The sequence below is a fragment of the Solea solea genome, chromosome 4 (genome assembly GCF_958295425.1).
Source record: "Solea solea chromosome 4, fSolSol10.1, whole genome shotgun sequence".
In the NCBI taxonomy this organism is placed as follows: Eukaryota; Metazoa; Chordata; class Actinopteri; order Pleuronectiformes; family Soleidae; genus Solea; species Solea solea.
The window spans coordinates 2,808,990-2,836,430 of NC_081137.1; the positions used below are offsets into that span (position 1 = coordinate 2,808,990).

At 39.7% G+C, this 27,441-nt stretch overlaps 1 protein-coding gene across 2 annotated transcripts; it reads right to left on the reverse strand.

Moving 5' to 3' along the window:
- Positions 1-27,441, reverse strand: rabep1 (rabaptin, RAB GTPase binding effector protein 1). 2 transcript variants are annotated; one of them, XM_058627976.1, is made up of 18 exons: positions 27,326-27,441; positions 23,988-24,116; positions 23,695-23,898; positions 22,895-23,055; positions 21,702-21,821; positions 21,479-21,614; positions 20,477-20,655; positions 19,752-19,862; positions 17,199-17,660; positions 16,759-16,863; positions 16,402-16,518; positions 14,969-15,067; positions 13,552-13,692; positions 10,288-10,477; positions 7,753-7,808; positions 6,848-6,946; positions 5,652-5,768; positions 1-4,130 (listed from the first exon to the last, which is right to left on the reverse strand). In XM_058627976.1, the coding sequence occupies exons 1-18, from the start codon at positions 27,369-27,371 to the stop codon at positions 4,029-4,031; spliced, it is 2,574 nt and encodes an 857-aa protein (XP_058483959.1). In that variant the 5' UTR covers positions 27,372-27,441; the 3' UTR covers positions 1-4,028. The 2 variants fall into 2 exon arrangements, with proteins under 2 accessions (XP_058483959.1, XP_058483960.1); XM_058627977.1 differs by lacking the exons at positions 1-4,130; positions 5,652-5,768; positions 6,848-6,946; positions 7,753-7,808 and adding an exon at positions 9,522-10,126.

The window sequence follows — 27,441 nt, forward strand, 5'->3', positions numbered from 1 at the left end:
TTCCCCTTTACTGTACTTTATTGTAAAGTATTAACATCGGACATAAACGTTAAATTAATTTAAAGAGACAATTGAAAACACACCAAGCCAATGCAATGACGCTGTCGGAGAAAATAATGTGCAGGAATCACACGGTCAAAGACTTTATACTCTAAATTCACCACCGGCTCTCGACGCAAACGCAACACGACGTGAGGCGCACGACTCAAAACGACGTACAGTGTTCTCTCAGTGCAAGTCAGGCTCGCTCGCCCACACATTCCCACTCTGTCATAAATATCAACTCAACAACTCTACAGCTCAGACATAAGCAACACAAGGAAATGAAATACATGCACGTAAACAAACAAAACAAAATAAACAGTGATCATGCTGCTGTTCTGTTAAATGTCTAATTCAGAATTCAGAGAAAATCCCCTTCACAAACTTCAGGAAGAATTTTACCGCAGGACAAAATTAATTTGCTTTCCTTTTCTTTTCTCCATGAAACCAACATTTGCAGCCAGATGAGTCCAGCACGATTCAAATGAGTCACCAACTTTATTCAAAGCACACAGGGTGAGTGCACACTCGTCAGAAATGATTCACACTCGACATGTTAATGAAAACATTGACAATTCATTCAATGCGGGGTTTTCTTTTAAAGAGTTATAGATTTTTCCTCTCAATCTGCAATCCACAGCGTCTTACACTGCGCCCCATCCCCCCTCAGTCGTAAAAAGATCTTTTTAAAGGTCCAGTGTGTAATCAAATTCAAGGAATTCTCAAGGAAAATTTCACTTAAATTCAAGGACCGAATGTGCTGACACAGCTTAAGATGCAACGAGCGTCTTCGCCCATGATGGCGTCCACTTTTATTGATTTGCAGCACGCTCTGCATCTTGGTCAATGTCAGTCTTCTCTGATTTTCTTTGGTGAGACAGAGATCTTGGAGTTTTCATTTCCTAAGTGTCACGTTGACATTTGCTCTCTCTTTGCTTAACGTTACTCGCTCGTTGTTCTGCACGGCCAGTGTCCACATCATTTGCTCTGTGCAGGCCTCGTCTACGTACATCAAGCAAGACTTCTTTCTTGTACAAAATTCAAGTGCTTTCAATATCTATTTAAGGACCTTTGGGAACCATGGTAACATTTAGGAAGAATTTATTGGCAGAAACTTAAAATCCCACCCATTTAGTATGTTTGTATAAGTGCATAAATGCTTAAAAATTGTTGGGTTGTTGTAGCCTTACAATACACCTTTTGTACATTTTATTTAGTTACAGGCCTTTATGGAGGCAGCCATCTCGCGCCACTGGGTTTATAACGCAGCCCAAATGGCGAAAGCTTACATTTATGTCAGAAATCCTAAAACGGGACTGACGTTAGCTCCAAGTTTAACGTGTTCCAGTTGAAAAGTCGGGAAAAATATAAACGCAGCTATCTCAGACAAACCCTTGTTAGCAACGCTAGTTGATAACAACGCTCTACGAGATTTTTACTCGCACAAACAGCGCAGCAACGTGGACCACGGATTAAAAATGTAACCGTACTGTGTGTACGACTGATTAAATGGGAAACAAATAAGACAGAAGTTCAATCAACAGTAAAAGTAGTAGAATTTGTGAGGTGGCTCCGACTTGACGCGGCATTCCAGTTGAAAATTCTCACAAGGAACTCGGAAATTCCAAATTCTCACTACAACTGCACCGCACCATTACTATGCAAAGGAAGGAGAACATCTGTCCGCATACATTTGATGCAGAAACCAACGAAGGAGGAAACAGCAGGGAGAGTGGACATCGTTTTCAGAAAAATTGTAGATGGTTAGTGGGTTGTGCAGGCCACCGTAGTTTCCTGAAAAACTATACCCCAAAGCGAACAGCCTTCGTAACAGGAAGTAGCCACACTTTCTTCCATGAATATAACAAATCAGATTTCTGGTACGGAGCGCAGCCCCAAGGAGTGAGCAGAGGAATCCTTCCTTTTATTGCAATCTGCTGTGTCACCATTAGATGTCACTCATTCTTACAAACTGGACCTTTAAAGACACTTGATAGAACTTTCCAGTCGCCAGTTAAAGTAAATTTGTTTGTTTGTAAAAGGCTAGTTGTCTTTTTTTCCCGCCACCATTCTGAGCTTTCCTAAAAAGCTATTTCCTGTACGAGCGACTTGCTTTTGACCCCTGACCTCATCACACCACTGTGCTATAATGTGTCTCCATTACGATTTAAAAGCCACCCGCTTTCATTTCAGAGCTTCATTAGGAAACTCAATCCAAAGTCAATGCAAATGGCAAACATTAAAAAGGAGTAAAGTGTATTAAAATTGATTTTGTTTTCCATGTACACTTATTGACTCATGTGGACAGCTGATTGGTCTGTTTTCTTTAAGTCACCACTTTAAAGCTGCTGTCAGCGAAGTCTTTTAAAGCTGCAGTGTGATTTTTTTGTTGTTGTCGTTGTTTGGTCTTCATACACAGAGACAGTGTAACATTATGGCGCTTCCTTCATGTGAAAACAGGCTCCGACAAGCAATACCATCAGACCTGAACGAGGGAGCCTGCGTGTAGACAGCAGTGGAGCAGGGGCGGGCGGGGACAAGAAACATTTATCAGTTTAAACTGTAAAATCTGGGTTTTGAGCAGTAGAATTTACTTCAGAAACTTTCCTTGGATGTTTCTCTGTGTTTATGTCAGAACTCCAACTGTCGATACAACTATACTGAGAAACAAAGAGAGTCATACGGAGCTACTGCTACAGCTTTAAGTTAAAATCTGTATTTAATAACTCAGTGACATCGTGGGTCTTTCAGTCTCAGGACATGTCGCGCAACATTTAATCCAATCAGGAGAAAGTCTCAATCCTAATCTCAAATATCAGCAGTCAAACTCTATCACCTCACCTCGATCCTTTACACCAGGGATCCTTATCTAAAGTATAGGTGGGATTATATTGATCATAATCGACGCCTTGTTTTGACCCACTACGATTTAGTGGGGACCAAAGCAGAGGAACGTTACTATTTTTCAGTGTTTATACAGAATACAAACATAGAGAAGCGATATTTTCAACATTTTGGTCGCAGTTTAACGACACAATCTGTTCTCTCTGTTTAAACTTTGATCAGGAACTTTAGTGTAACAGGAAGAACAAGTAAGAAGTCAGCCAAAAAGAAGACATCACTGACAGCAGCTTTCACCTTAAATCTACTGGCGTAACTAGTGTTTTGTTGACAGTTTAAACCCACATTTCTGAACAAAACTAATGTTTCTTCCCTGTATTTCTGCAGCTTTAAAAAGAGAAAAAAACAGAACAAAAACAACAAAACACTTCTGTCAGACGTGAAGAGCAAAACAAGATAAAGTAGAGGACGTTAGAGAAATTGAGGGTATTGCTCATTTTGAGTTATGTTCCTTTTTCTTTCTGTTTTTTTAATCCTAGTTAAGTTATTTGCAAGTATTTTCCATCCTTCATGGGTGTTTTTGTAATTATGGGGTGAAATGACCAGAAAGAGGCGTAAAATGCAACAGTAAAAAGGAGGAAAAACCGAGTGGGAACAGAGAAGCAGAGATTATCGACCGCCGTGAGAAGAGACGGAGAAAATGTCATGTGTCCGTTTGTTTTCTATTTACCTGGAGAGTTGCAGATGAAAAGTGCTTCAGAAGACGACAAAACTTTTTTTTTGGTTGAGCCTAACACAGACAGTCGTATCTACAGTAGAAATAAGACACAGACAGACCCACACAAAGACGGACGTCCACTCTCTCCATCCACAGTCACACATTTAGTTATTTACATTTTTTTTTCATTTTTAAGTAGTGTTCTTCTTCATCTTTCCTGTCCGTGGTGTGTTCCATGACTTACAATGTACACAGACGGTCATGAGCTCCTCGTGCCGCGTCTGTCCTCGTTCCTCCGGATTCGTCCACGGCGGTTATGGGGAGGAGGAGGAGGAGGAGGAGGAAGGGTCGGATCAATAATGTTATTGGGCCAGTGATTGAGAAAAAAGAGGGGAATGAAACTGAAGGCAGTTTTCACTCAGTGGTATCATGTCTCTGGAAGCTGGTTGATGTCAGTCAAGTTGGTGTCGTTGAGGATTACTTTGATACGATCCAAGGACTCCGCCTGTCGTATTCGCTCCAACTGTACCTGAAGGGACACGGACAAATAAGCAGTCAATTAACATGTGTGTCACCAGACACAAGGGCGAAATGTGTGTCAAAACATCATTTTAGATTATTCTCTTGATCTACACACATCTTGTTCTACAGACTGAAGAGAACATCTTTTTATCATTTTAGAAATGTTTTTTTGAATGAAAATGAGAACAAAGATGTTAAAATGACCATTCCTTCTGATATTTGCGAATCATAAATGAGATATTTATTCAAAATCTTAAATCAAATACAGTGATTTTCCACCTCACACATTATATACAGGATTTTCTTTAGCTGTGTCTAAAATATGGCTCGATAACTCGCTCTAACGACATAAATACACAACATAAATACCCTCAGGGAGCTTTACTGTATAAGCAGTTCAACCATTCACTGGTGAGTGACTGCACCTGCTCCAACACGACTGTTTATGAGACGACTTTATCACAAATTACTAAAGAAGGAAAGGAAATTACGACGGAGAATTAGGGCCAAACTCTTTCGAGAATGAAGTCGCCATATTATGAGAATAAAGCCATAATAATTATTAATCAAGCAAAGTCTCAGTGCCGCACAGCAGTTACATTTCGGGTTGGGCTTCATCTTTTTGTCACATCAGCACCACATTATCATTAGTATCAGGATTTTGAAAAATGTCAGTGAAAGAAACTCTGAGTCCGCTTTGATGAAAGAATCACACAGATGTGGAGCAAATCATTTCTTGTGGAGGAAGAAATGGCTGGTGGTTCTGTTGCTATTTAACGCTAACAATAATTACAATAAGACATTTAATTAAATACGACTAAAACTTATTCTATTCACTTCAATATTCTGTACAATCTGCAACATTCACAGACTTTGGTCATTATGAGTGGGCGATTACTCCTCAGTGGACACACCCCCTGCCTCTCAAAGCAGAACTATTTGAAACCAAATGTTTTATCACTTCTTCTTTAATCATTCAAATATGGTAACGTGGGTAGAAACACAATTTCCCCGTGGCTTGACAAAATATTACGCCAAGACCCAAGATCTTTCCACGTTACACTTGACATTTTATCTCACCTTTATTTATACAGGTAATCGCACTGGGACCTGTTTTCACAGACATGTGTCAACATTGACTGACAGACAGGCTTAACAACACAGTGCACTCAAGCTCAAGTGCCACATAAGAAGCAGATAAACAGGAACAGGCTTCCTCAAGTGTTTAGCTTGTGCTCTTAAAATAAGTTTAAAATTCCCCTAGTGCTACGGTTCTCAAACTGTGGTGCATGTACCTTGCAGGAAAATCAGAAATACTGTTCGACTGCATATATCAGGGTATGTGATCGAATCATTTTGAGTTGGTGTGTGTAGAAACATAAACCAATCACAAAAAAATAATAATTAATATCACTTTATCTCTCGCTCCATGTTAATCTAATTAGAAGTGTGTGTGAGGAAGAGGAGGATGATGTGAAAAGTCTGTGGCTGACGTTATTTACGCCGCTGTATTCTAACTTCTTCTTACCTGAAGAGTCTGAGAAAGTTTGACAAAGTCCTTCTGGACCTGTTCACTGACGTCCAGCTCCGTCTGCAGCCGCTGAGCCTTGTCCCGCTCGTCGAGGACCTGACTCTCCAGTGCACTCTGCCGCACATAAACACAAACAAACAACAAACATTAATTTGATTAGAAAGGCAGAAAGGAGCCTATAAACTGTTATTAAAAAAATAGGCCTTTCAGAAAAGCTGAATTAAATATTTAAGTGGGTCTTGTTTGATGAATAATTTAAAAGCATGTGGACTGGACTGTGTGAACGGTTCCCAAGTATTTTAGAAAGTGCTCCACGACACAAACAGAAGCTCTTTCTTTCACGGAGGTAACCAGTGGAAAATCTATGTATTGTGAAAGTATATAATGTATACCCACTACAAAAGCCACTTTAAAATGTTCAGGGAAACGTCTCAAATGCCGTTTGCTTTGTTTATGACAAAACTTGCACTCAAGCAACTTGGTTTTGCAAATAAAAGGAGGGGACGTGAGTCATTTTTATATTAAAAAAACCTAATTAAATACAACAAAATTCATCAGGTTAGCTCTATTCCCTCAGGTTTTTCCAGAATGAGTCAGCAGATATTACTGGAACAACTTGGGTTTATGTGTACTGAGTATAGTTAAGGGGAAGCTTAAGGGAAACACAACTTAAAACAAAGTCTTACAGTACTTTGGGACACACAAAAAGACTTAACAGTATTTTATTTGACAATCTTAGGGGCTCGATCATTGTAAGTTAAGTTTCCCCTTAACTGCCCACTGGGAAACTGTCGTCACAGAACTTCAACGTGTATGAACTTAAATATCTTGTTTACTTTACATGTTTTTTACTGCGGCGTGTAAACGTTTTCTGGAGTTAAATGAGGGAAAAGTTCATCAGAAAAGTTGAAGATGCCGCAATAATTTGCTCCGGCTGTTTCCATACTTGTGAAAATCACCCGAGGGTATTTTGTAAGTGTCAGATATATTCAGTCTGTCTGAGTTCTGCGAAATGTTGCTCGACCTCCTGGATTTAAACGACGACAATAAACCCTGTGCACACACTGTCACATGGTGCTATATAAGCTCTATAATACACATGGTTGTGTTGATGTACGACTGGCTGCGTTACAGAGAGCCACATTTGGCTATGATGTACAGCGACAGTAAGTGCACATGTGTGTCAAACAGACCTTTGCAGTGTTGAGCTCTTTCAGCTGCTGCTCCAGGCGGATCCTCATTCCCTGGATGTTCTCCAGTGTCTCGGTCTTCTCCGCTAAACTGCGCTGCAACTACAAAACAAACAAACAGGGTTAAACCAAGGGCAAAACGCATGACGGATTATTTCTCCTACTCTTCTTTAATCTGTGAATCTATTTCAATCACAATGCGAACCGAACCAAATAAAACATTTATGACATTTTGGCCAAAACTATTCTGTGGATCATTATGAGCACTAATGATCTGATCTATAACGTATCAATCTATAAAATATAGAAATAAAAACACTGTTTCCACGACAACATCTTTCATGAGATTTACTCACATTGTCTGTATTAGGTTTGACAATTTCTGGAAGTGATTTTAAATAGACAAAGATGTTATGGCTCAGTGCAACAGTGAAAACATCAATAAAAACACTGAATATTTACATTTGAAGACTGACGTCAATGAAAGTTGTCAATTCATATTTTTAAATGCGTAAAATGTAGATATAATATTGTTCAAATCAAACCAAATTAAATAGCATTGTGGCAGATTTTGTTGTATTAGCAACTGGCATATTGTTGTCCTCATATATTGATTACATATTAGGTGTAACAACTTACACAAACAAATACACAATAAATACATTAAAACACATAAATACACTATAAAAATTTTAATATCTGAAAACCAACCTCAAATAAAATGGTCTAATCATATTTTAGTTGCTTTATCTGAATTAATTTGAAAACTGCAAATATTATATTGCTGCCCGAGGACATGTAATTTTGTATTGTATATGTAATCGCTGATTTACAACCTGATATACTGTATATGTAAAATCTAAGAAGCCACAGTGACTGAATCGTGTTAAAATGAAAGGGGCGTGTACCTGTTCCTTCTCAGTTTTTATTCTCTCCAGCTCTGTCTTCAAACTGGAGAAAGAAGCTGCAACAGGAAGAAACATCATCATCATCATTATTATTAGAGCGTCATGGATACAACATTCACCCGGCCGACTCTAGAAACCTCACAAACTCCCTGTGGAACAGTAACCTAACACCTTGACCATCATCTTCTATGAATAATGGAACAACGCTGCACATTCAGTGAAGCTGCTGTGCTGAGTGACGCGGTTTGTGAGTGAGAGTGTGAAAAAGACAGAAAACCTGAACGTAGCATTGAAACAAGAACAAACAGTGAGAACTTGAACATTCAACCCAACAGAGTTATCAAAACATGATGCATTTTCAAAAGAACGTGCCCCTTTTCATCCATAAAGTGACTTTCCATACTTTTATCCAGAGCATACTGATAAAACTTATCATTTAATTGATTATTCAGAAGTATAAAAGGCAATTTTGATACTTTTTTTTGGTTTTAGTTTCTACAACTACAACTGTGGAATTTTTCATTTAATTTGAATTTGTTTAGGGGCTGTTTGTATCAAACAAACTCAAGAATGTACAGATTAACGCGTGTTAAGGTCTCGTGCAAGTTCACTCACACACATAATAATTTACTAAGCTGCCGACGGGGCAGGAATTAATGTTGTTGTCGCGATCAAAACAAATCCCTTATTAGAATCTTTTCATTTTCTCTTTGATCTCAACTCAACTTTAATCTTTGACACTACACGCGTCGCCAAAGGAAACAAACACACTGGTGGTGATTAAACAAATGTGACTCTCATCAGGGTCACAGACAAACACCCAGTAATCATGGCGCTACATCTTAAATAAAACATGTTAAAAATGTGTAATATATAATAGAATAAAAAGTGACTGAAACAACTGATCATTACAGTAAAGAAGAAACTTGAAATTTTGATCACATTTTAAGTAATTTAACAGAAAATTAAGATTAATTTCCCATATCTTTATAGTGCATTTACCAGTTTGAGGTTTTTTTTAATATCTAACACAATATTTTAGCTTTTTTAATGTAAATATTCCAAAAAAATCATTTAAACTCAATACTTTACATCATTTAGACGTTTAGGAACATTTTCAACATTTTCTGTCATTTTGTTCTGATTACTCGAAAATAATTGATAGATCTCTCAATCATGTTAGCTGCAGATGTAGTTTTACCACATTACCACATTCAGACGGGAGGAGGGAGGAGATTTTCAGCTGCAACATCACTAATATATTTTAAAAAGAAAGACATGTTTGGCCTCAGCCTACAAGTTTTTACATTTTTCTATGACCTGTTAGACTCTGTGACCTTTCTTCCCAAGTTCATGTTCTCACATGTGAAATTACACAATCACTCTCTGAGATTAGTGTCTTGTTACCGTGGAAAATGTCAGTTCCTCTTGACAGGATTTTAATGTGTGATTTATGAGGACCATGAATCACACATTAATCACAGGAGACAGGAATAACGTGAATATTCCTGAACATGAATATTCTACACATTTCTGAGCGTTTCCATTAGGGGTGTGCGATATTGGCAAAAAAAATAATATCTCCATATATTTTTTTTTTATGTGATGAGTTATAACTCATTGATTGTTGCTTACAGATTATATCAACGGACACCATATTAAAGGAAACAATTCCCATTTATTGTATTTAAACTTACAACTGTAGAAAAACTATAAAAGAATTTTAAACAAATGTCATTAATATAAACAAAATCCCCAATTTTTAGTCAAGTAGAAAAGAAAATAGAATTACTTTATAATGTATAAACCAATTAGGAATGTCAGTCTTTCCAAAAATTCAGTTGGAACTCATTTATGACTCGTATTGACTAAATTGATTGGGATCGAGTGTGGCTCTCTTTCATTTACATGGAGTGCTGTGTGTTTATACACAGTGTTTATATTATACGGCAATTTTCAACTGCATGGTACAGCTAGGGTTTGCTGCAGCTGCCCTGAGCTCAGTGCTCACTGCTGCGGCAAGGAGGACTTCAACTTTACGTGCGTGTTCCATCGGCTTTTACAAAGTCATTTACATACTTGATAATATCAGTTTGCACATCGTTAAAACACAAATGACGCCCACCTCTAGTTTACCGTGTGGTCAGACTTCATAAATTAATTCAGATAATATCTCAGTTTCCAGTAAAGCATGCGATAAGTGGTTCGCGTGTGGTGCGACAACATACAGTAAAGGGTGAATTATCCATTAGTGCACAGTTCAGGCTCTGAGCTCACTATTGTTATTAGTCGAAACAGCTACTGTGTATCGTTAGCACATGCACATGAAAGCAGTTAGCTACAGCTCAAACAATCATCATACCTTCCAAGATGTCTGAGTGACAGCGATAAGTGGAGAGGAAACAAAAGAAACAGAAACAGAGGAGAATGTAAAATAATGTCCAGAAAAATTAAAACATGATAAACCCCCACGGACGTTTCAAATTCTGATTCCAGTATTTTCACCGTGTGGTCATTAAACAGCCATGCTCTCACCTATCTCCTCCTTACAGCCCTCGATCTCCAGCTGCAGCGTGTCCTCCAGGTTCTCCTTCAGACACTGCTCGGCCTGGATCTGCTCCTTCAGAAACAGAATCTCCGCTTTCAGCTTCTCCTCCATGTGATCGGCCGACGTCCGTAACGCCACCGTGTCGTCACGCAGCCGCAGCACCAGCCCGTGCAGCTCCTGCAGAGGGACATTACAGACACAGTCATCAGCTTTTCACCCTGCTGGCCTCTGGAAGGCATTACAGGTCAATAAAAAAAAACACACAATTCTAGTTTTTATTCAAATAACATCAGGGAACTTAGTTCATGAGAAACAGTGATTCTCAAAGACTTGGGTGGGACCCACGCATGGGTCACAATAGATTTATTTTTTTGGGTCCTCAAACAAATTTGCAGAATGGCCCAAACTTTTAGTTAAGATTCATGTGCATATGTTAAAATAACATTCTTAAAATTAAGTTAATGAATTTATAACACATCTCTTGGACATTATTCATTTACCAGTTGAAAATGATATTAGGTTTTACAGATATGGCTTTAAATTAGTTGCTTATATAAATTTGTTCTTTTTGGCACATGTTTACATTAAATTGAACCATTAAACATGAATTATTGATCAATAAAGGCAAAAATGTTCTGACTTAACTTAAATATTCAGTGAAAACATCTATCTTTCATAGTGATACACCAATTGCAAGATGCGTGGCCGAAAGGATACTGATTTACAACTATTATTCGATTAACGGCAAACAAATATTCATTACAGAAAACAGCTCAATTCAGGCTATCAAATTATTTTCAATCGCAAATTCATCAATGCAAATGTATGAAAGGACCTTTTATAGAACCTTAGATGTCAAAGGTGAATATCGGACTTTACCAATAAATCAGTGTATTCTCAGTGTCAAAAATAATCTGTTTTATTCTGTCTTGAATTATTTCTGGTCCTGATTATTTTTCTTCATACATTTTTTAAAAGTGTGAGCAGCTCGTTGAGCCGCCAACACGTTCCAAATATCACCAGCTCGTCATCGTTGTACTACACCTCCACTACAGCACAGCTCCACTCTCCTTTTTACACGGTTACACTGCAACGTGAGTCACAGTGTGTGGGACGAGATGAGAGTGTGTGTGTGCGTGTGAGTGTGTGTTGGAGGGAAACCTCCTCAACAGAGAGGAGGGAGATTCATTTGTGTAAATCACAGTGTTTTCCCCCTCATCACGCAGCCCGAAATGAGCAGCGGTGAAGTTAATCGCTGAAGAGAAGCCGGCGGAATCGCACACAGAGGCATTAACGCAGTTAATTAACATCTGAGCGACGCACTGCAGGGATTAATTTTACTCTATAATTTAGTGTCAGTTTCATTAAAGCAGGAACGGGGACGTGGCTGCTTATTCTGTGACCGTTTATAAGTGGAGAACAGACTCTGCTCTTCTACTTTCTATCATCAGAGCAAAACCCAGGGAATCCATTTGATTTTATATGAAGCAATCTGTGCATGCTTGACATCAAAAAAATAATATTAATCTTTTCCTTTCAACAGCAGTTTACAGATTATAACATGCTATGTTGTGTTGAGATGCAAGGAAACAAGTAAGTACAGTTTGAAGATGATTTAGTCATTGTATCTTCGTAAACATGGATCAGCTGTGTTTTCTAAAGTGTTTTAGAGCGTCACACATTTCATTTACTTCAGGCCAGTTCTTCCAGGGAGCTGCAATGTTAACATTTTAATCCAGATTCAATGGATGCCTGTGAATTTCGCGAGTTTCTGTTGGATTTTTTGCAGATGCTGACGTGTATGAAAAATTTTTTTCCATATTTACGAGGAGAAATGACTCCAAGAGTGCATTAAAGTTAATTTCCTGACGAGAAAGAATCGCTTCAAGGCGCGAATGAATAATTAATCCATAATCACTTCTTTAGCAGCTGCTGCATTCAGACTAAAATAATTACAAGTAAATAAATAATCCCATTAAAAATCTATGTGTCAAAATAGTTAAGGTATCAAAAGTATGAATTGTTAAATATCAAGTCTTACCTTACCTACTCAAACTTGCTTTTAATCCCAGTTGTATGTCATCTAAGGCTACAACAACTAATCAAATAATCAATTACTAACTTAATTGGCAACTATTTTGATAATCAATCAATTGGTTTAAATAAATAAAACAAGCTCTCTTTTTTTTCAGTTTCTTAAATGTGAATATTTGCTCCATATGGCAAAGACAAATCATTAAAACTGAATAATCTATGCTTGTGGACAAAATGAGACATTTGAGAATATCATTATTCAAGGTTTGGGAAACACTGGTTAACATTTTTTTGATTAATGGATACACACTCATTACATACATGGTTTGTACATGAATTGACTTTTACTTCTAACTTAATCTATATGTATATTTCTTACTTTATTTTGACTTCGGATCAACATTTGGGAAATGTATCCACTTCACTCTGGCAGATAATGATTTTATATCACTTTATCACATTTTAACTGCACACTTACTTATCTTAACCTTGACTTTATGATATAAGTATATTATTATTGCTTCCTTTCACTCCCAAATTACATCTAATCTAATCACCGACTGTTAAATTTAATTACCAGTGCTTCGTGTTATTATTATCATCATCATCACAGTCTCAGCCCTCTCACTAATGTGAATGGTCTGTACTTATATCAAGCTTTTTTAGTCTAGAGGACCAAATAAAAACACGATTTATGCCAGGATCAGACTTCATGAAATCAGGCTGATTTTAAAGCGATTTGGCCGCGCCCAAACATTTGGGACTGATTATGAACGACAGGGTCGATGACCGGACGTGGATTCTGACAATCAAAGAAGAGAGATTTGGAGTCTGGGACGCTCCGCGACACCCCGGCGAGAAGTATGGCATGTTTTTTTCCTCCTGCGACGAGTGCTCTGACGCATCCTTTCAGAATGTGTAAGTATTTTGTAACTGATCTACAGATCGGCATTGTTCGGTTTGATTCTTGTGTCAGACGTCACTCTCATGACTCTTCCAGTGACCAATCAGTGGCCGGCAGTCTGTTGGCGTCACATTTTAGTTTCGGCTCAGCTCACTTGGAACCTCATCTAAAAAAGCACCAGGTAACTCTTTTTATATCACACACGTCTTTCATCACCCAGCACAGCCGTCAGGCGCAACTTGGGGATACGTGTCTTTTCCCAGGGACACATCGGGGTTTTCACATGCTACACAGGATCAGGGTTTTCACATACTTGCACAGTGTTGGGCATCTGGAAATCCTCTTGTTGCTGCAGTTCTACGTGTAGCCTGTGTTTTCCCTGCAGGCTCTCGTTGTCTCTCTGTAGTCGACTCAGTTCATCTGCCACCTGCTCCCTCGACTTCACCAGCACCGCCTGAGAGAAACACACACAAAAACGCACTACAATCTCGTCATGTGTCACTTTGTTTCCCCTGTTTCTGTCCCCCCCCCCACAACCACCACCGCTTCAAACACAGTGACTCACCAGCCACAGCGTCTGCGTTGGGAGCCACACAACGACAGCCTGTTCTCCCTGCAGAGCTAATATTTAGCCAAGTGCAGCACAATGACTCAGCTCATGACAGACATCGAGTCTCATGCTTCCTCAGACCATCGAGCAAATGGAATGTCTCATCGCTCCAGCGGACACATTTGTCTACAAAGACCTTCAACTCGCATCAGTGCTCGTGCTGTTATAGGACAATGTTATAGGACAATGTCTGTCTCAAATCTCTTCTTCCTGTTTTTCTTTCATTTTAATAATCTGTGAGGGAAAAGTGAGTAGATTTATTTAAATTTGTAAAGTATGTGGCACATCACGTGATGACATGACACTGACTTTGTTCTTTTATATCCCGTAGTTTGTCTTCTCTCTGACCTGATGCCATTATTATTATCATTATTATTATTATTATTATTATTATTATCATCATCAGCCCCTTTGTCCTTGCTCTGCAGTTACATTACAATTCACTGTTTTTCTTCAATTTTAATAATCAGTGAGGGATAAGTTTGCAGATTTATTTATGTTATTGATGCATGTGGCAGCTTCAACATTTATTTAGGGAGGGTTAACAGTCTGTGTATTTGTTTTATGTAGCACATGTTTAACTTGAAAGGGTAATATTTGATCAATAACGGACAGCTCAAACGTCAGTTGTAGTGATCTTAAAGTTTTGTCTCCCTCTTGGGGAGTGAGTGATGACTCCTTGCCGAGGTGACATCCCTGCAGAAATGCTGGAGTATGGAGACGACTACAAATGGATAAAACCCAAGAAACACTTTTACATTTTTTTCAAATATACCAACATACAAATGTTTATATATCTGTTGTGGGAAAAGAGCAACCATAAAATATAATTTTAAAGTCCTGACGCCAACAGCTGGATCGTATCCACAGATTCCTGTGGCCAGAAAAGTAAAAGACTTACAGGCTGTGTCCATGAGTTGAATTCACATTAACTGCACATCAAAAAAAACCACTGAGCTAAAGCCTGTCGTCAAACCAACAAAACCTGACATGCTTATTTTCGGGGACTTAATTCTTGCCAGTGATCCCAAAATCCTTCCCAGTGCAACGTTCTGTGACCTCAGAAGGAACCAGAGATACAAACACAGCTGTTCAGAACCGAGGAGAAGACGCTGCTCACCATCTGTTCCTGTGTGTTCCTCTTAGCGTCACTAAAGGCTTGTTGTAGTGTGCTGAGCAGTGTTTCAGACTCCTGGACTCTCTGAATGAGGGCAGAAACCTAGAACCCAGTATAGGGGAAAAAAAACAAAAAAAACATTACTGAGACAAGTGAAAGCCTTCAGGGCTTTTCAAACAGTTTGCAAGTCACATGGCGTGAACATATGCTTGTGCATAAACCGTGGTAATCTCAGCCCCATAGACTGAATGCTGGAATACAATGTGTAAGAAAATCCTGGCCTCATGCTCGCAAAGAAAACTGAAGAGAATTTGGGACATGAGATCGTTCTGGTTTCAAATAGCTTCAGCACCGTGGACCAGAAGCATCAATAACATGGGTTTTTCCTGGCAGGTGTGAACCAGTGCCACGGCTGTGACATCTGAACCCTTGGCAAAAACTAGGCTTCCTGTGTATACAACCCCCCCCCCCAAAGCACTGCAACCTGAGCTAATGCAGTTTCACAATATGTTGAGTGGGGGGGTGCAAACTTCTGTATTTTGTCAGACATGGTTTTTGAGTTCAAGGAGGGTTTAAAGGTCCAGTGCATCATATCTGGGTGGATTTATTGATGGAAATTAAATATATAACCCATAAGTATGTTTCCATAAGTGTGTGACTGTTTTAAAATAAAAAGTGTTGCGTTTTTGTAGCCTTAGAAAAATGTTGTGCTCCAGCTCTAGTCAGAATTTCTGAGTTCTTAGTCAAACATTTTAAATGAAACCTCTACTTTTACCGTTAACTGCGATTCTGTCTCATTTGTTATTACATCAGGTGGACACAAAGTATGAGGGTGGGAATCACAGGGTTATAGCAATAATATCACAAAACAACGAGTGATAATTAAATCTACTGCAAGACAATTATATAGCGATACATCACGATATCCGTGATGTCTTAAAAGTGCAGGATTTCTGTATTTATCACAACATAGAGGACAAAGTGCATAAAGTCTATGTACCGAACGTGGATGGAGCATCTCTTAATGTAGCTTTATCCACCATTATCCTGCTGTAAACTCCCTCTTCTTCTGCCAGGTAACTTCTGCCCTAGTTTCCCTCATTTATCTGAGCAATGTCACCAAATAGATGTAAAAGTACACCATAAACCTTTATAAGTACTTTAAGGTAAGGGGCCTGCTTTGTGTAAACAAAAAAGAAAGACATTCTTATTCAGTATGTGAAGCCACAGTAGTTTCCAGACACACACAGGAAATTAATGGATGAGCGAAAAAGATTATTAGATGTCAGTAATTCTTATACACTGGACCCTAAAATCTCTGTGGATTTGTGCCTCGAGTCGTACTGTGGGGAGTGTATCTTAGTGAAAAGGAGAATGAAGAAATAATCTCATCTGAACATGGAGCTGAATAGAACATAACTGTATTGTGTTCAGACCTTAGCAGTCGTCTCCTCGTTGCCTGACTTGACCGAATCTTCCAGACTCTGTTTCTCTGTCATCGTCCTCTCCAGCTGATCGTTAGCTTGACGTAGCATCACCTGGAGTTTCTTCACCTGGAAAGCAGCAACATATAATATCTCTCCTTGATACTTAAATTAGTGGTATGCAGGTTTTATTTAGGCCATCATGCTAAAAAAAAAAGCAACTGACCGAGGAGTTTGATATTTTGTTTAATAAAAAAAGGCTCTACTGAATTGCTGTATCCTTTATCCTCATATTGGCCAAATAATACTCTTTTTTTGTTTTACATAATGAATAGGAGGAAATAAAGCGGAAGCGAAAACGACACAAACCTGATCTCGTGTCTCAGCCTCTTGACCCTGAATGGCCTGTAGTTGCTTCTCGTAGTTAGAGCACATGTCGCAACGTCGGCCGAGCTTCCTGCCAGCGTTTTTCACCTGGTGACACGCAAGGAAGTAGAAAAAAAACAATATTTAATCAGAAACATATGTAAAAAAAAAAAAAGTCAGTTTTTGTAATTTTCCTTGGTGAGGCAGAGATCTGGGAATTTTCGTTTCCCAGGCATCACATCGTCATTTGCTCTCTCTTGCTTAACGTTACTCGCTCATTGTTCTGCACGGAATCTCACGTCAACAGGTAGAAAGAGTGGACAGTGTACAGTGTCCACAACACCGCTAGTAATTATGACTCCACGTTTGTTCTGCGTCGGCCTAGTCTACGTACAGGAACCCTGCCTAACAAATAAATCTGTGTAAAAGCTTTGAGGACACACCTCCTGTTGTAGCAGATTCCACTCGCTGTCGCTGACCAGTCGGTAGCCAGCAGGCGGTAAGTAGGCGGTGTTAGTGGTGTGTGAGATGCTGGACAGCAGCGACGCCGTCTCCTCCTGCTCCGGCGTCATGGCTTTGATGGCCTTCTCCTGGTCCTTAGTGAGCAGGAAGTGGCTCCCCGTCAGCTTAATTGAGCTGATGGACGACGTTTCGCCAAAACTACTGTCCGTCACCCCGCAGTCGGCCCCCACCAAGGGCCCAAAGTCCGACTCGTCCAAGTGGCTGGCCGACTTAGCTTTGTGGTTCTGGCCACCGAGGCCCTGCTGGGCAGACAGCGAGGAGCCGAGGCTGTCCGTGGACTGAACCCGCCTCAGGTTTTCTTTGTAGGGGTCCATGAGGCCGCCAGCCACCGTGTCAGTGTCTAAGGAGTGCATCGAGCCATGGGAGCTGTGGTTGGCATGATGCTGACAAAGAAAGACAAAACAAAGTCATGAGGAATTTAGTTGTTCTTGACATTTTTTAGAGACAACAACTTCAATCAGCCCAGATGCAACTTCTGTTCTGACACCATGTAGATCAAGGTTGGGCTGCATCTTGATGAATCCAATAATAATCAATCACTATGTGATTTAATCGTCAACACAATTTAATCATCAACTAATGTGTTTTTTTTGCCTTATAACACAAATAATGTATTAAGACTGAATCATTTTGGTTTGTGGACAAAAGACATTTAAAAACATCGTTTGGACATTTTATGGACCAAACCATTACTTGTTTTTTCGTGAAAATAATCCAGGTACATCAAATCGTCACAGACGTTCACACGATTTGTCCGCTGATGTTTCCCATTCATTCTGATTCAAAGGCACACAACCATGTCCTCAACTATGCTGTCAAAATAAAGGCAGTATTTAAGGCGGCATTTCTCCTGTGTAATTGAATAAAAATGACAAAGAACATATGGAACCGCAGATGGCTGCGTGTCCTGCAGCACAGTGAAGAACAACAGGAGGACACAGAATGTGAAAATACTCTTCTAATATTAAAACCAGCCTGCTGCAGTTTATAACAGCTCTGCAGACGAGAGTCATGTGGGACGTTGTACCGTGGAACAGCTCAAACTGAAGACATCTGGTCCGAGTGTCTGACGTGCCAGAAATCAACCGATTCACATTTTCCTGCTGCCAGTTTGTCAGTCATCCGGGAAATACATCAGGCAACGTGACGTCCCTGGAGCTGGAGGATCAACCCGCTAACTTAAAACTATAAAATAATAACATCGTTCCACACTAAGAAGGTGTTGGTAAACATGTATTTAAAGCTGCTGGGAGTCATTTCTGTTATTGGAGATGTTTCTGTTTGGACTCTGTGACCAGAAACAATGTAACAATATTAAGTTTGTTGTGTCTGTCTTCTGTAAACAGGAAAAATATCAGACCTGACTGAGGAAGCGATCGTACCTCTACAAGAAGTAGAGGTCAACTGATATGGGTTTGATGCCGATTTATAGAAATTAGGGAATTCTATGTTTGGCCCATATATTCATCCTATCTAATAAAATATAAGCGATTAATGATGACAAACACTACATAAGAAACGTCAAGGATGCTTCAGTGATCAGTAAAGTAATGCATAAACTAAATATTATATACATGAAACAAAACTAGAACATCAAGTTTTCTGAGAACAAAAATGTCTAATTTATAATAATTGGCTGATCAATAAATAATAATCGGCCAATGCCGTCGATTAAAAGATACAGATACCATGAAATATCATGGTATTTTATGGCTTTCTTTCTTCTTCTTTTTGCATATCATTTTTTAACTGTTGTTACAAATAAACATTCAATTAATTTGGTTAAAATGTGTTAATATGTATCGCAATATGAGGATAATATCATATTGTGAATCAAATATTGTGATACTATCGTATTGTGGTATCGTGATTCCCACCCCTCAAAGTTGCTGTTGCCTCTGTCTGTTCTGACATCAAATGAATCACTTCCTGTGTGCAGCGAGAGAATGTCAGTGGGCGACACAAGATCTAAACACTGCTATCCTAACGTGTGGAGTTGACAGACTCAAACCTTGACAATGATTTAAATGCAACAGACATTTGTTTATGTTTAAAAGTTAAGCGCAGCAGTTTTAACGATTATACCAGCAACCTTCTTCTAAACATTTGCAGATAAGACAGAGTATTTGCCTTACTCGGTGGACACAGATTTTTAAGATAACTGTAGCTCTGATTGAATATTTTCTTTGGCTCTTGAATAACTATTAGCATATTTGTATGAAATCCCAGCTACTTTGACATACAGGGAAATGGGAAAAGACCTTGAAATTTCCCCAATTAAAGGCTTAAAAGTTCATTTTTCTCTGTATATTTCGGGGCGGAAAAACAGAAACACTTCACAAGGACAAAAGTGAAGGTGCCATGTTGCCTGTTTGAGGATCGATTTACTCAAAGGGAATATTATATGAGGGCGAGACGATAATGGCCGTCTCTGTTGTCTCTGAGGGACATATCGGGTTACATGATGCTCATACCTCGTCGACGCTCAGCCCGAGGTACAAGTCCTCCAGCGGCTCGGTGTTGTCTCCCCCATCCTCCTCGTGCAGCTCTTTCACTTGGCTCAGTCTCTCTTTTTCATCCTCCTCCTTAAATGAAGAACCAAACAATTGTGGTGTTACTAAGACTATACTGTATGTTTATTTTTGTGGTTGTGATCTGCATTGGTGTTTTGCTTCTGAGCACAGAACATAATTCAGTACAATAATAGAACATAAATTCAATAAAATAAATTTTGATACACAAAATACGAGGTGTTATGCTACACATAGTGTCTAGTGCACACAACTGTGGAAATCAGAGGTCGGAGAGAATTTGGAATGTATTTTTCTTTCACTGACCAGACTAGATGTTCATTTGATTTTGAGACACCTGCTGTAAATTCTATGAACCAACAACCAAGATATGAACTAAAATATACTGCAACGTCATATTAAAAACAAGGTTAAATTCAAAAAAGAAGCACCTAGAAATTTGAATTTTTTTGGAGATTTAAGAGATGAGTATTTCCCAAACTCTTTCTACAATAATGTATACAATTTCAACAGTGTTGTACGAAGGCCTTTTTGTTGCATTTTACAGGTTTTTAAAGGTTTTATGATAACATTCTGAAATGCCACTGAATCACCTGTACTAGGATTACAATTCTCGCTTGTAAAAGGTGGACTTAAATGATCATTATCCTCAGTGAGGCTGTGTGTACCTGGTCTTTCTTCTTCATCTCCTCCACCTGGCGGAGCTGTTCAGATGACAGCACGCTCTCTATCCTCTGCATGTCCCTCATGAGGAGGCGCTGGGACTCCAGGAACTGGTCGTTGGCTCTCTGCCACGTGTGTTTGAGCTGATTGTGCTGCTGCCGCTCCAACTCCAGCTTGTGACAGACTGAGACGTGAGGTGAGAAAGAGGGCAAAAGGTCAAACATTGTCGTATTCAGTAGTGAGGTTCAGAGCCAGATACAACAACATAACACTGCATATAAATGTGTTTACAGGAGGTCGATCAGTGTTTCCTAAGCCTGGAAATGATGTTGTCAAATGTCTTGTTTTTGTCCACAAACCAAAATTATTCAGTTTCAATGATTTCTTTGTTATATGGAGCAAAGAAACCAAAAATATTTGCATTTAAGAAGCTGAAAAATCAGAGAATGTGTCTTAATTATTTAAAAAAAAGACTCAAATCAACTCATCGATTATCAAAATAATTTTAATATAGTAATTATATAAACAAAAGTGATCGAAAAGCCAGAAATGTGAATTATTATTATTATGAGATTTTTGCTGATAAAGTTGAGTATTTTATTAAGTAAAAAACACTTTATTTGTTGGTTTAAAGGTCCAGTCCTAATATTAAGGAGTGTTTATGAGCAGATATACAAGCATATACTAGCCATAGGTATGTCTGTGTAAAAGTATAATCGCTTTCAAATAAAAAATGTTAGGATTTTGTAGCCTAAGAATGATGTTTTTATGTACTACGTTTCTACAGCAGCCTGAACTGACGAGGTGAAATGGAAAAGAGCAGCTCCACCTATGAAAGAGTGGTGAAAGTGCGTTTAGATCCTTTCTGGTATGTGAAGACCAACGTAGTTTCAGAAAAAAGGAGGGCTGAGAGGAGGAGTTCTTCATTTACTGCACTCTGAGGTCTCAACCTGAGAGTTCACTAATCACTACATACCAAACCATTTGCAAAAAAGAGATTTGCATACCTTCGTGGAGTTCTTTCCGTAGTTTCTCAGCGTCTTCCTGCAGCACTGATTTCTGCGTATTCAACACAGCCACATACATCTCCAGATCTGTGCGACACGACTTCTCCGCCTCCAGGACGTGATTGAGCTCTTTGACCTGTGACACATAAAGATTAGAATCACGTAAATCTGATTTAACATTCCTTTTATTTCTAGAAACCGCGGAGATCGAGCGACGACTGACCTTGGAGGCCTCCAGTTCTTTCACACGCTCCTCGGCTGTGGTCAGTTTGGCTTTCAGGCCTGCGATCTCCTTCTCCATGGGCATCACCACTGAACGCAGCTTCTCTGCATCCTCCTGGGCCTTTAAAACACCATACAACTCTCTTACAGACAATGACACTGCATTTAAGTTCTTTGTAATATGGAATATTGTTATGGGGTTATATTTTACTCAATCAAACTCAAAAAATGTTATGTTTACTGTCAAATAAGACAAAAACAAATAGCATTTAGGAGGCAACTTTTTCCTTGTTTAATAAAATTAATAAAATGTATTTCATAAAATTTAAATTTGGGAAAAACAGCAAGCCCTTCCATCATCTTTAAGTATTCTACACCATTAGTCTGTTGGTTGAAAGAGCTAATAGAGCCGTTTGTTTGGTTGTTAAGTCTGAAAACATTTTAAAAATGAGCATTAAATCAATCAGATTTAATCATTTCTCCATCGTCCTTCATGTGCTGGTGGATGAGGTGCAGCGAGACAGAGAGAGAGAGAGAGGGAGAGAGGGAGAGAGAGCAGCAGTCCTTTAAAAAAGCTCTGTGTAAATTTATATTTGCTAATCCAAGCCAACTTCGTAATCGTTACAACACCCTCATTACAGAGGATAATGGCTCTCTGCTCCTGTAGCAGTGGGACTTTTATGAGACAAATGCAAGAGTCTGGGGACTCAACGGAGACTTTACATCATCTGCTTTAAAGTCTATGTATAATCTACATCCATTTTATAGGCCTTTATAAAACATCGTTAAACCCAGATGAGTCTAACATGAGTGTGTTTAGTTGCCTAAATCTGAATAGCAACTACAACAGAGAACGACAAAAATTCAATATTGGTCAACACCTACTAAGCCGTCCAGCTGGCTCATGAGTCTGGCACACTGCGAGTAGTTCTCTGGCATTCATCGTGGGCTTTTTTTCCTCCAAGTGAAATTTGTTGTTCAAAAACTAGAAATTTAAGACTCCATATCAGCACAGAAATATCAGCTCCAGCTTCAACACAAAAAGCTCAGTTTAACTGCGGAAAATGAATTTGCCAGAGTTCAGACGTAGAGAATCGTGTTCGGATTCAAACACAAACAAACACACACACAGACACACACACAGCAGTGAATTCCTGCAGCAGGAGCTATTTTCGATTTTTTCGAAGGGCGTACTTTTTTCATTTCGTCCTCCAGGTTCTCCTCTTCCTGGCCCTCAGTGAGGCGGCGGCGCAGGTCGCCCACTTCCCGCTCCATTGCCTCTCTGTACTGGTTCCACTGGGCTCGCTCCTGCTCCAAGCGCTGGTGGAACTGGACCTCGTACTCACACACCGTTTCTGTGGGTTTTCAGAGAGGAAGCATCGTATAAAACAATGTACATTCAATAAACAGTCCATATTAGAGGAAAATAAGGACAGCTAATATCGGATAATTGATCATTATTTCCTACTTGCCTCCTTCTGATAAAATAAACCTGTCTATGACAACAAATAAACAACACAAATGGTCTCTCCCTCTCCAATCTACATTTTATATCAATAATATACAGTATTTTCAATTGTGTGGTACGCAAGCTTCTTCTGGTGGTATATTAAAAAAAGGCAAATATCAATCGTTTAAATGTTAACCACTAGTGTAGTGGTTCTTAAATCAGTTGCCACTGCTTATTTTACAGTTAATTGCACTTCTGTCACATTAGTTTCACAGTCAGTCGTACAGAGAGTAATGTTCTATTTACATAGATATAAAAAAATGTTGCCATGCTGTTTGTGTGTGCAGAACACAGTGTACCGTGTTGTTAAAGACAGGTATTGCTAACAAATCGCTAATTCGGAGGTGACGTCACTCCCATTTCTGACCACCGACTCTCAATGTGAACGGAATGTGGCATTAACTTTACTGGGGTTTAAAAAATCCAAGGTGCACTCACTAATTTCAGTGTGAAAGAGAAGTTCTTGCTGGCACAGCATATTTACCTTTCATGATGGCCTGCAGCGACGCCACCTCCTCCTGCCACTGGCTGCGGACCTGGTCGATGGCCTCCTGCTTGGTGTTTTCCGACACGGTGGCCACCTCTTTGATGGTCTCGACCTCGGCGTGAGCTAGAGTCAGCTGGGTCTGGATAGAGCTCAGCTCGGCCTGGGCGCCGTCCAGCGCCACAGTCTGCCTCTTCAGCTCCTCTGGAGAGAGCGACAAGACGGATCAGAGACAACGTACATGCATGACTGACTGACAGACAGACAGTAGGTACAATTCCAGGTATCCATACCTTCCTTGGACATGTACAGGTCTTTGAACTTGGCTCGTTTCTGGTTGAACTCGGCCTCCAGTTGTTGCTTGAGTCGGATGAACTCGGCCCGCTCCTGCTCCAGAGCTGCCACTTTCTGCTGGAGCAGCGCTGCATGAAGGACAACAACAACAACACAAAACAGTCATTTATTAACTCTTGCAGTTACAAATACATCCAGCATTTACCCATTACAAGGATTCCAGCATCAACTATTCTGATATTTGTTTAATTGGTTTCAGTATTTTTTAAATGAATAAAACAAGGTCTTTTTCAGCTTCTTAAATGTAAATATTTGTGGTTGCTTTAATAAAGAAATCATTAAAACTGAATAAATGTGGTTTTTGATGAAAGAAAAACATAGAGAATCCCAAACCTGGAAATGACCAAGTTTTGATTATGACTTTGTTGTCAAATAGAGCAATGAATGCAGAAAATATCCACATTTCAGCTGAAAACGTATACAAAATTATAAGCGAGTATCAAAATAGTTCATCATTCAATCATTTCAAGTCTAAAAATCTTTTTCCTCATAGTAGTCATTTTATTTATCATATTTATTCCCATGAAATTAAATTTGTCATTCTGTCAGAGTTGCATCATGATGCAAAAACCAGATCCCCATGTTGGAAAGAACTACTTTGAACTTGGCCAAGTTATAATGATGGCTGATGAAAAAAACTTGAAGTATGACAGAACAGGCTGTGTTACAATGACATTTTCATAAAAGCAAAACACATATCAAGTGATGATTATTCCCAAACAAAGATGAAAAACATATAACATACCATTTTCTATTTTGATGAATCTCACATCCTAAAGTCTTAAAGAAACTGGCTTTAAGTCACATGTTTTTCCGACATCCTCTTAAATGACTAACTTCCTAATTTCTTTTTTCCTTTCTTATTTAAAAGCAGCCGACAAAACAAAGCGCCTCTCACGCCATTAGACAGAAGCATGGAAACATTTACGAGCAACAGAGCGACTCAGCACAACACAGCCATGACGATCACGTGACGGCAGGAAAAGACTCTGAAGCAGAAACTGCAGCAACACATGAGCTCAACACATCACCACATGTGTCCCGGGAGAATTCAAGCAGCAGGGATGTTGTTGAAATCATGTCGAATAAAAGGAGTCACCTTCATTTTCTCTTAAAACCCTTCACTAACCATTCGTAATTCATCTGGGAGCATAATCTCAAGCCTCCTTTTAGCTGTTACAAAATGGGTCAAGGGTCAATGAAGCTCATTGAGTACATACAACATTAAAGTTGCTGTATAATATAGATTAACAGAAAATAAACATTATTTTCTACATTAATCAACAACAGTTCTCAGAATCAGGAGGTCTCGCGAAGCCTTGCAAGAAACACAAACTATTCACGGCACTAGACACACTCCAACTCTGACCAGGTACCGGCTTTAAGGTCAAGGCAGTGATTTTGTTATTTAAGCCGGCAAAAAAGAAGCAGGGAAAACCGCTGTCGGCGGAAGAGAGGAAGAGGAAACGACTGTCTGACCCAGCGAGGACCGTCTGACACATATGTAAACATCAAACCAAATGGCAAGAATTAAAAAACACAGAAAGATGCAAAACAGAGGCCAACCGGCAACTGTGAGGATAAAGCGGTAGACAATTTTTAGTAGTACAATAGCGGGTGCTCTGTAGTGAAAAAGGTGAAAGAAGCGACCAGACTGAAAAAGTTCCGCTTTAAAGTGTACTGTGAACTCTGAAAGCTTAAAACCAACCACACTGGAGCGGTTGAATTTTTTTGCAGAAGCTTTTCCTGCCAACATGGCGGTGTAAACAAAGCCAGTCATGTGGCATTCAGAGCTCTAAAACAACAACAATGTGCCATTGTCACCGTGATTATTTTCTCCAAAAGACCAAAGAACACCTTATAAAGTCTTCTTTCAAAATCGACTGATCTGTCAATTAGTTTCCCATAAAGCAGAAAAATCAGAAAGCGTGTTGAAAAAACACTTAAACCAGTTCATCGATTATCAATCTAGTTGAGGATTAATTTAATAATCGTTCCAGCCCTATTTCAAACCAGCCCAGTCATTCTCCATTGACCTCTGGGGTCAACAAGTCATTGTTTCACCCAGGGAACTGCTTCTCACTGGACATTATCTCTTTTTTTGGACCATTTCTCAATAAAAATTAGAGATGACTGTGCCTAAAAATCCCAGTAGCCCAGTAGTTTCTGAAACATTCAGACCAACAACCATATTTACATTCAAAGTCATTAAATCACGTCATTTTTTCCCCCCCATTCTGATGTTCGGTTTAAAGTTCAATAGGTTGTCTTTACTATGTCGGCGTGACTAAATGAATTGAGTTGCTTCCATGTGATTGGCTGATTAGATATGTTTGTGTTTTACAAGATATTATATATCGGCCAGTGAGAGCGTTTACTGCAGAGATAGATTTCCACTAAATAGTTTTTAGAATAGAATTATCACACCCAACAAAAAACTGAAGAGCTTATGAAAAGCTTATTACATGTGTTACATACACCGTATTACTTATTAACACACAAGCCAGGCACAGTAGCAGTGGGCAGCACTTATCTGCGCCTGGGGAGCAATGACAGACTGGATGCCTTGCTCAGGGCCACCCCAGCCCTTGGGAATTGAACCATCTCCTTCCAGTTACTAGCCCAAATCTTTTCCTCCTGGCCATGGGCTGCCCATATTGATGTTTTCTTTTGAATTGGTTCTTGCCTTTGCTCTAAGGACTTCACCTGCTACCAGGAAGAACCCAGGATGATCCCCTGTTTGAGAACCAGAAGGGGGGGGGGGACCTGCTGCAGGATCAGCCTCCTGAAGGAGGTGGTCCAGCCCCAGAGAGTGTGTGAATGCTTGTGTATATGCTGGTCTCACACACACACTCTCTCACACACACACACAGATAGAGAGAGAGAGAGAGTAACGGTCTGATAAGACCCATATGACCCGTGTTAAAGACCGACCAGGCCAGAGCCGATCTTAGTCAACATCACATTAGTCAAGACTAGCTCCAGCTACGAGCTAACCTGCTAAATAGCGCTGCTCGTAAACAGCCAACGTCCGCGTGACTTAGTTGACGCAATTATTCGGGAACTCAAATTCAACGACTTAGTAGCGAATTAGTGCGGTGTTAAATGTCCAGTAAGAGCCAGTGACAGCCAGCGTCAGTGACACGTCGCCCGGATGATGATGATGCTAACAGGCTAATGTTGTCAGGGATGCAGAGGCCGCTGGCTCCAGGGCTGCCAGCCTCCCCCCGCCCCCAGCAGCCCCTGCACAAACCCCGCACAGAGACGAGACAATTACCGTCATGTTTGGACGACAGAGCGGATCCCGAGGCCTGCTCGGCCATGGTTTCCTGAGGGAGGGAGGGGGGGCTCGATGCTGCTGTCACCGGGGCAGTGGAATAACAAGCTAGCAGC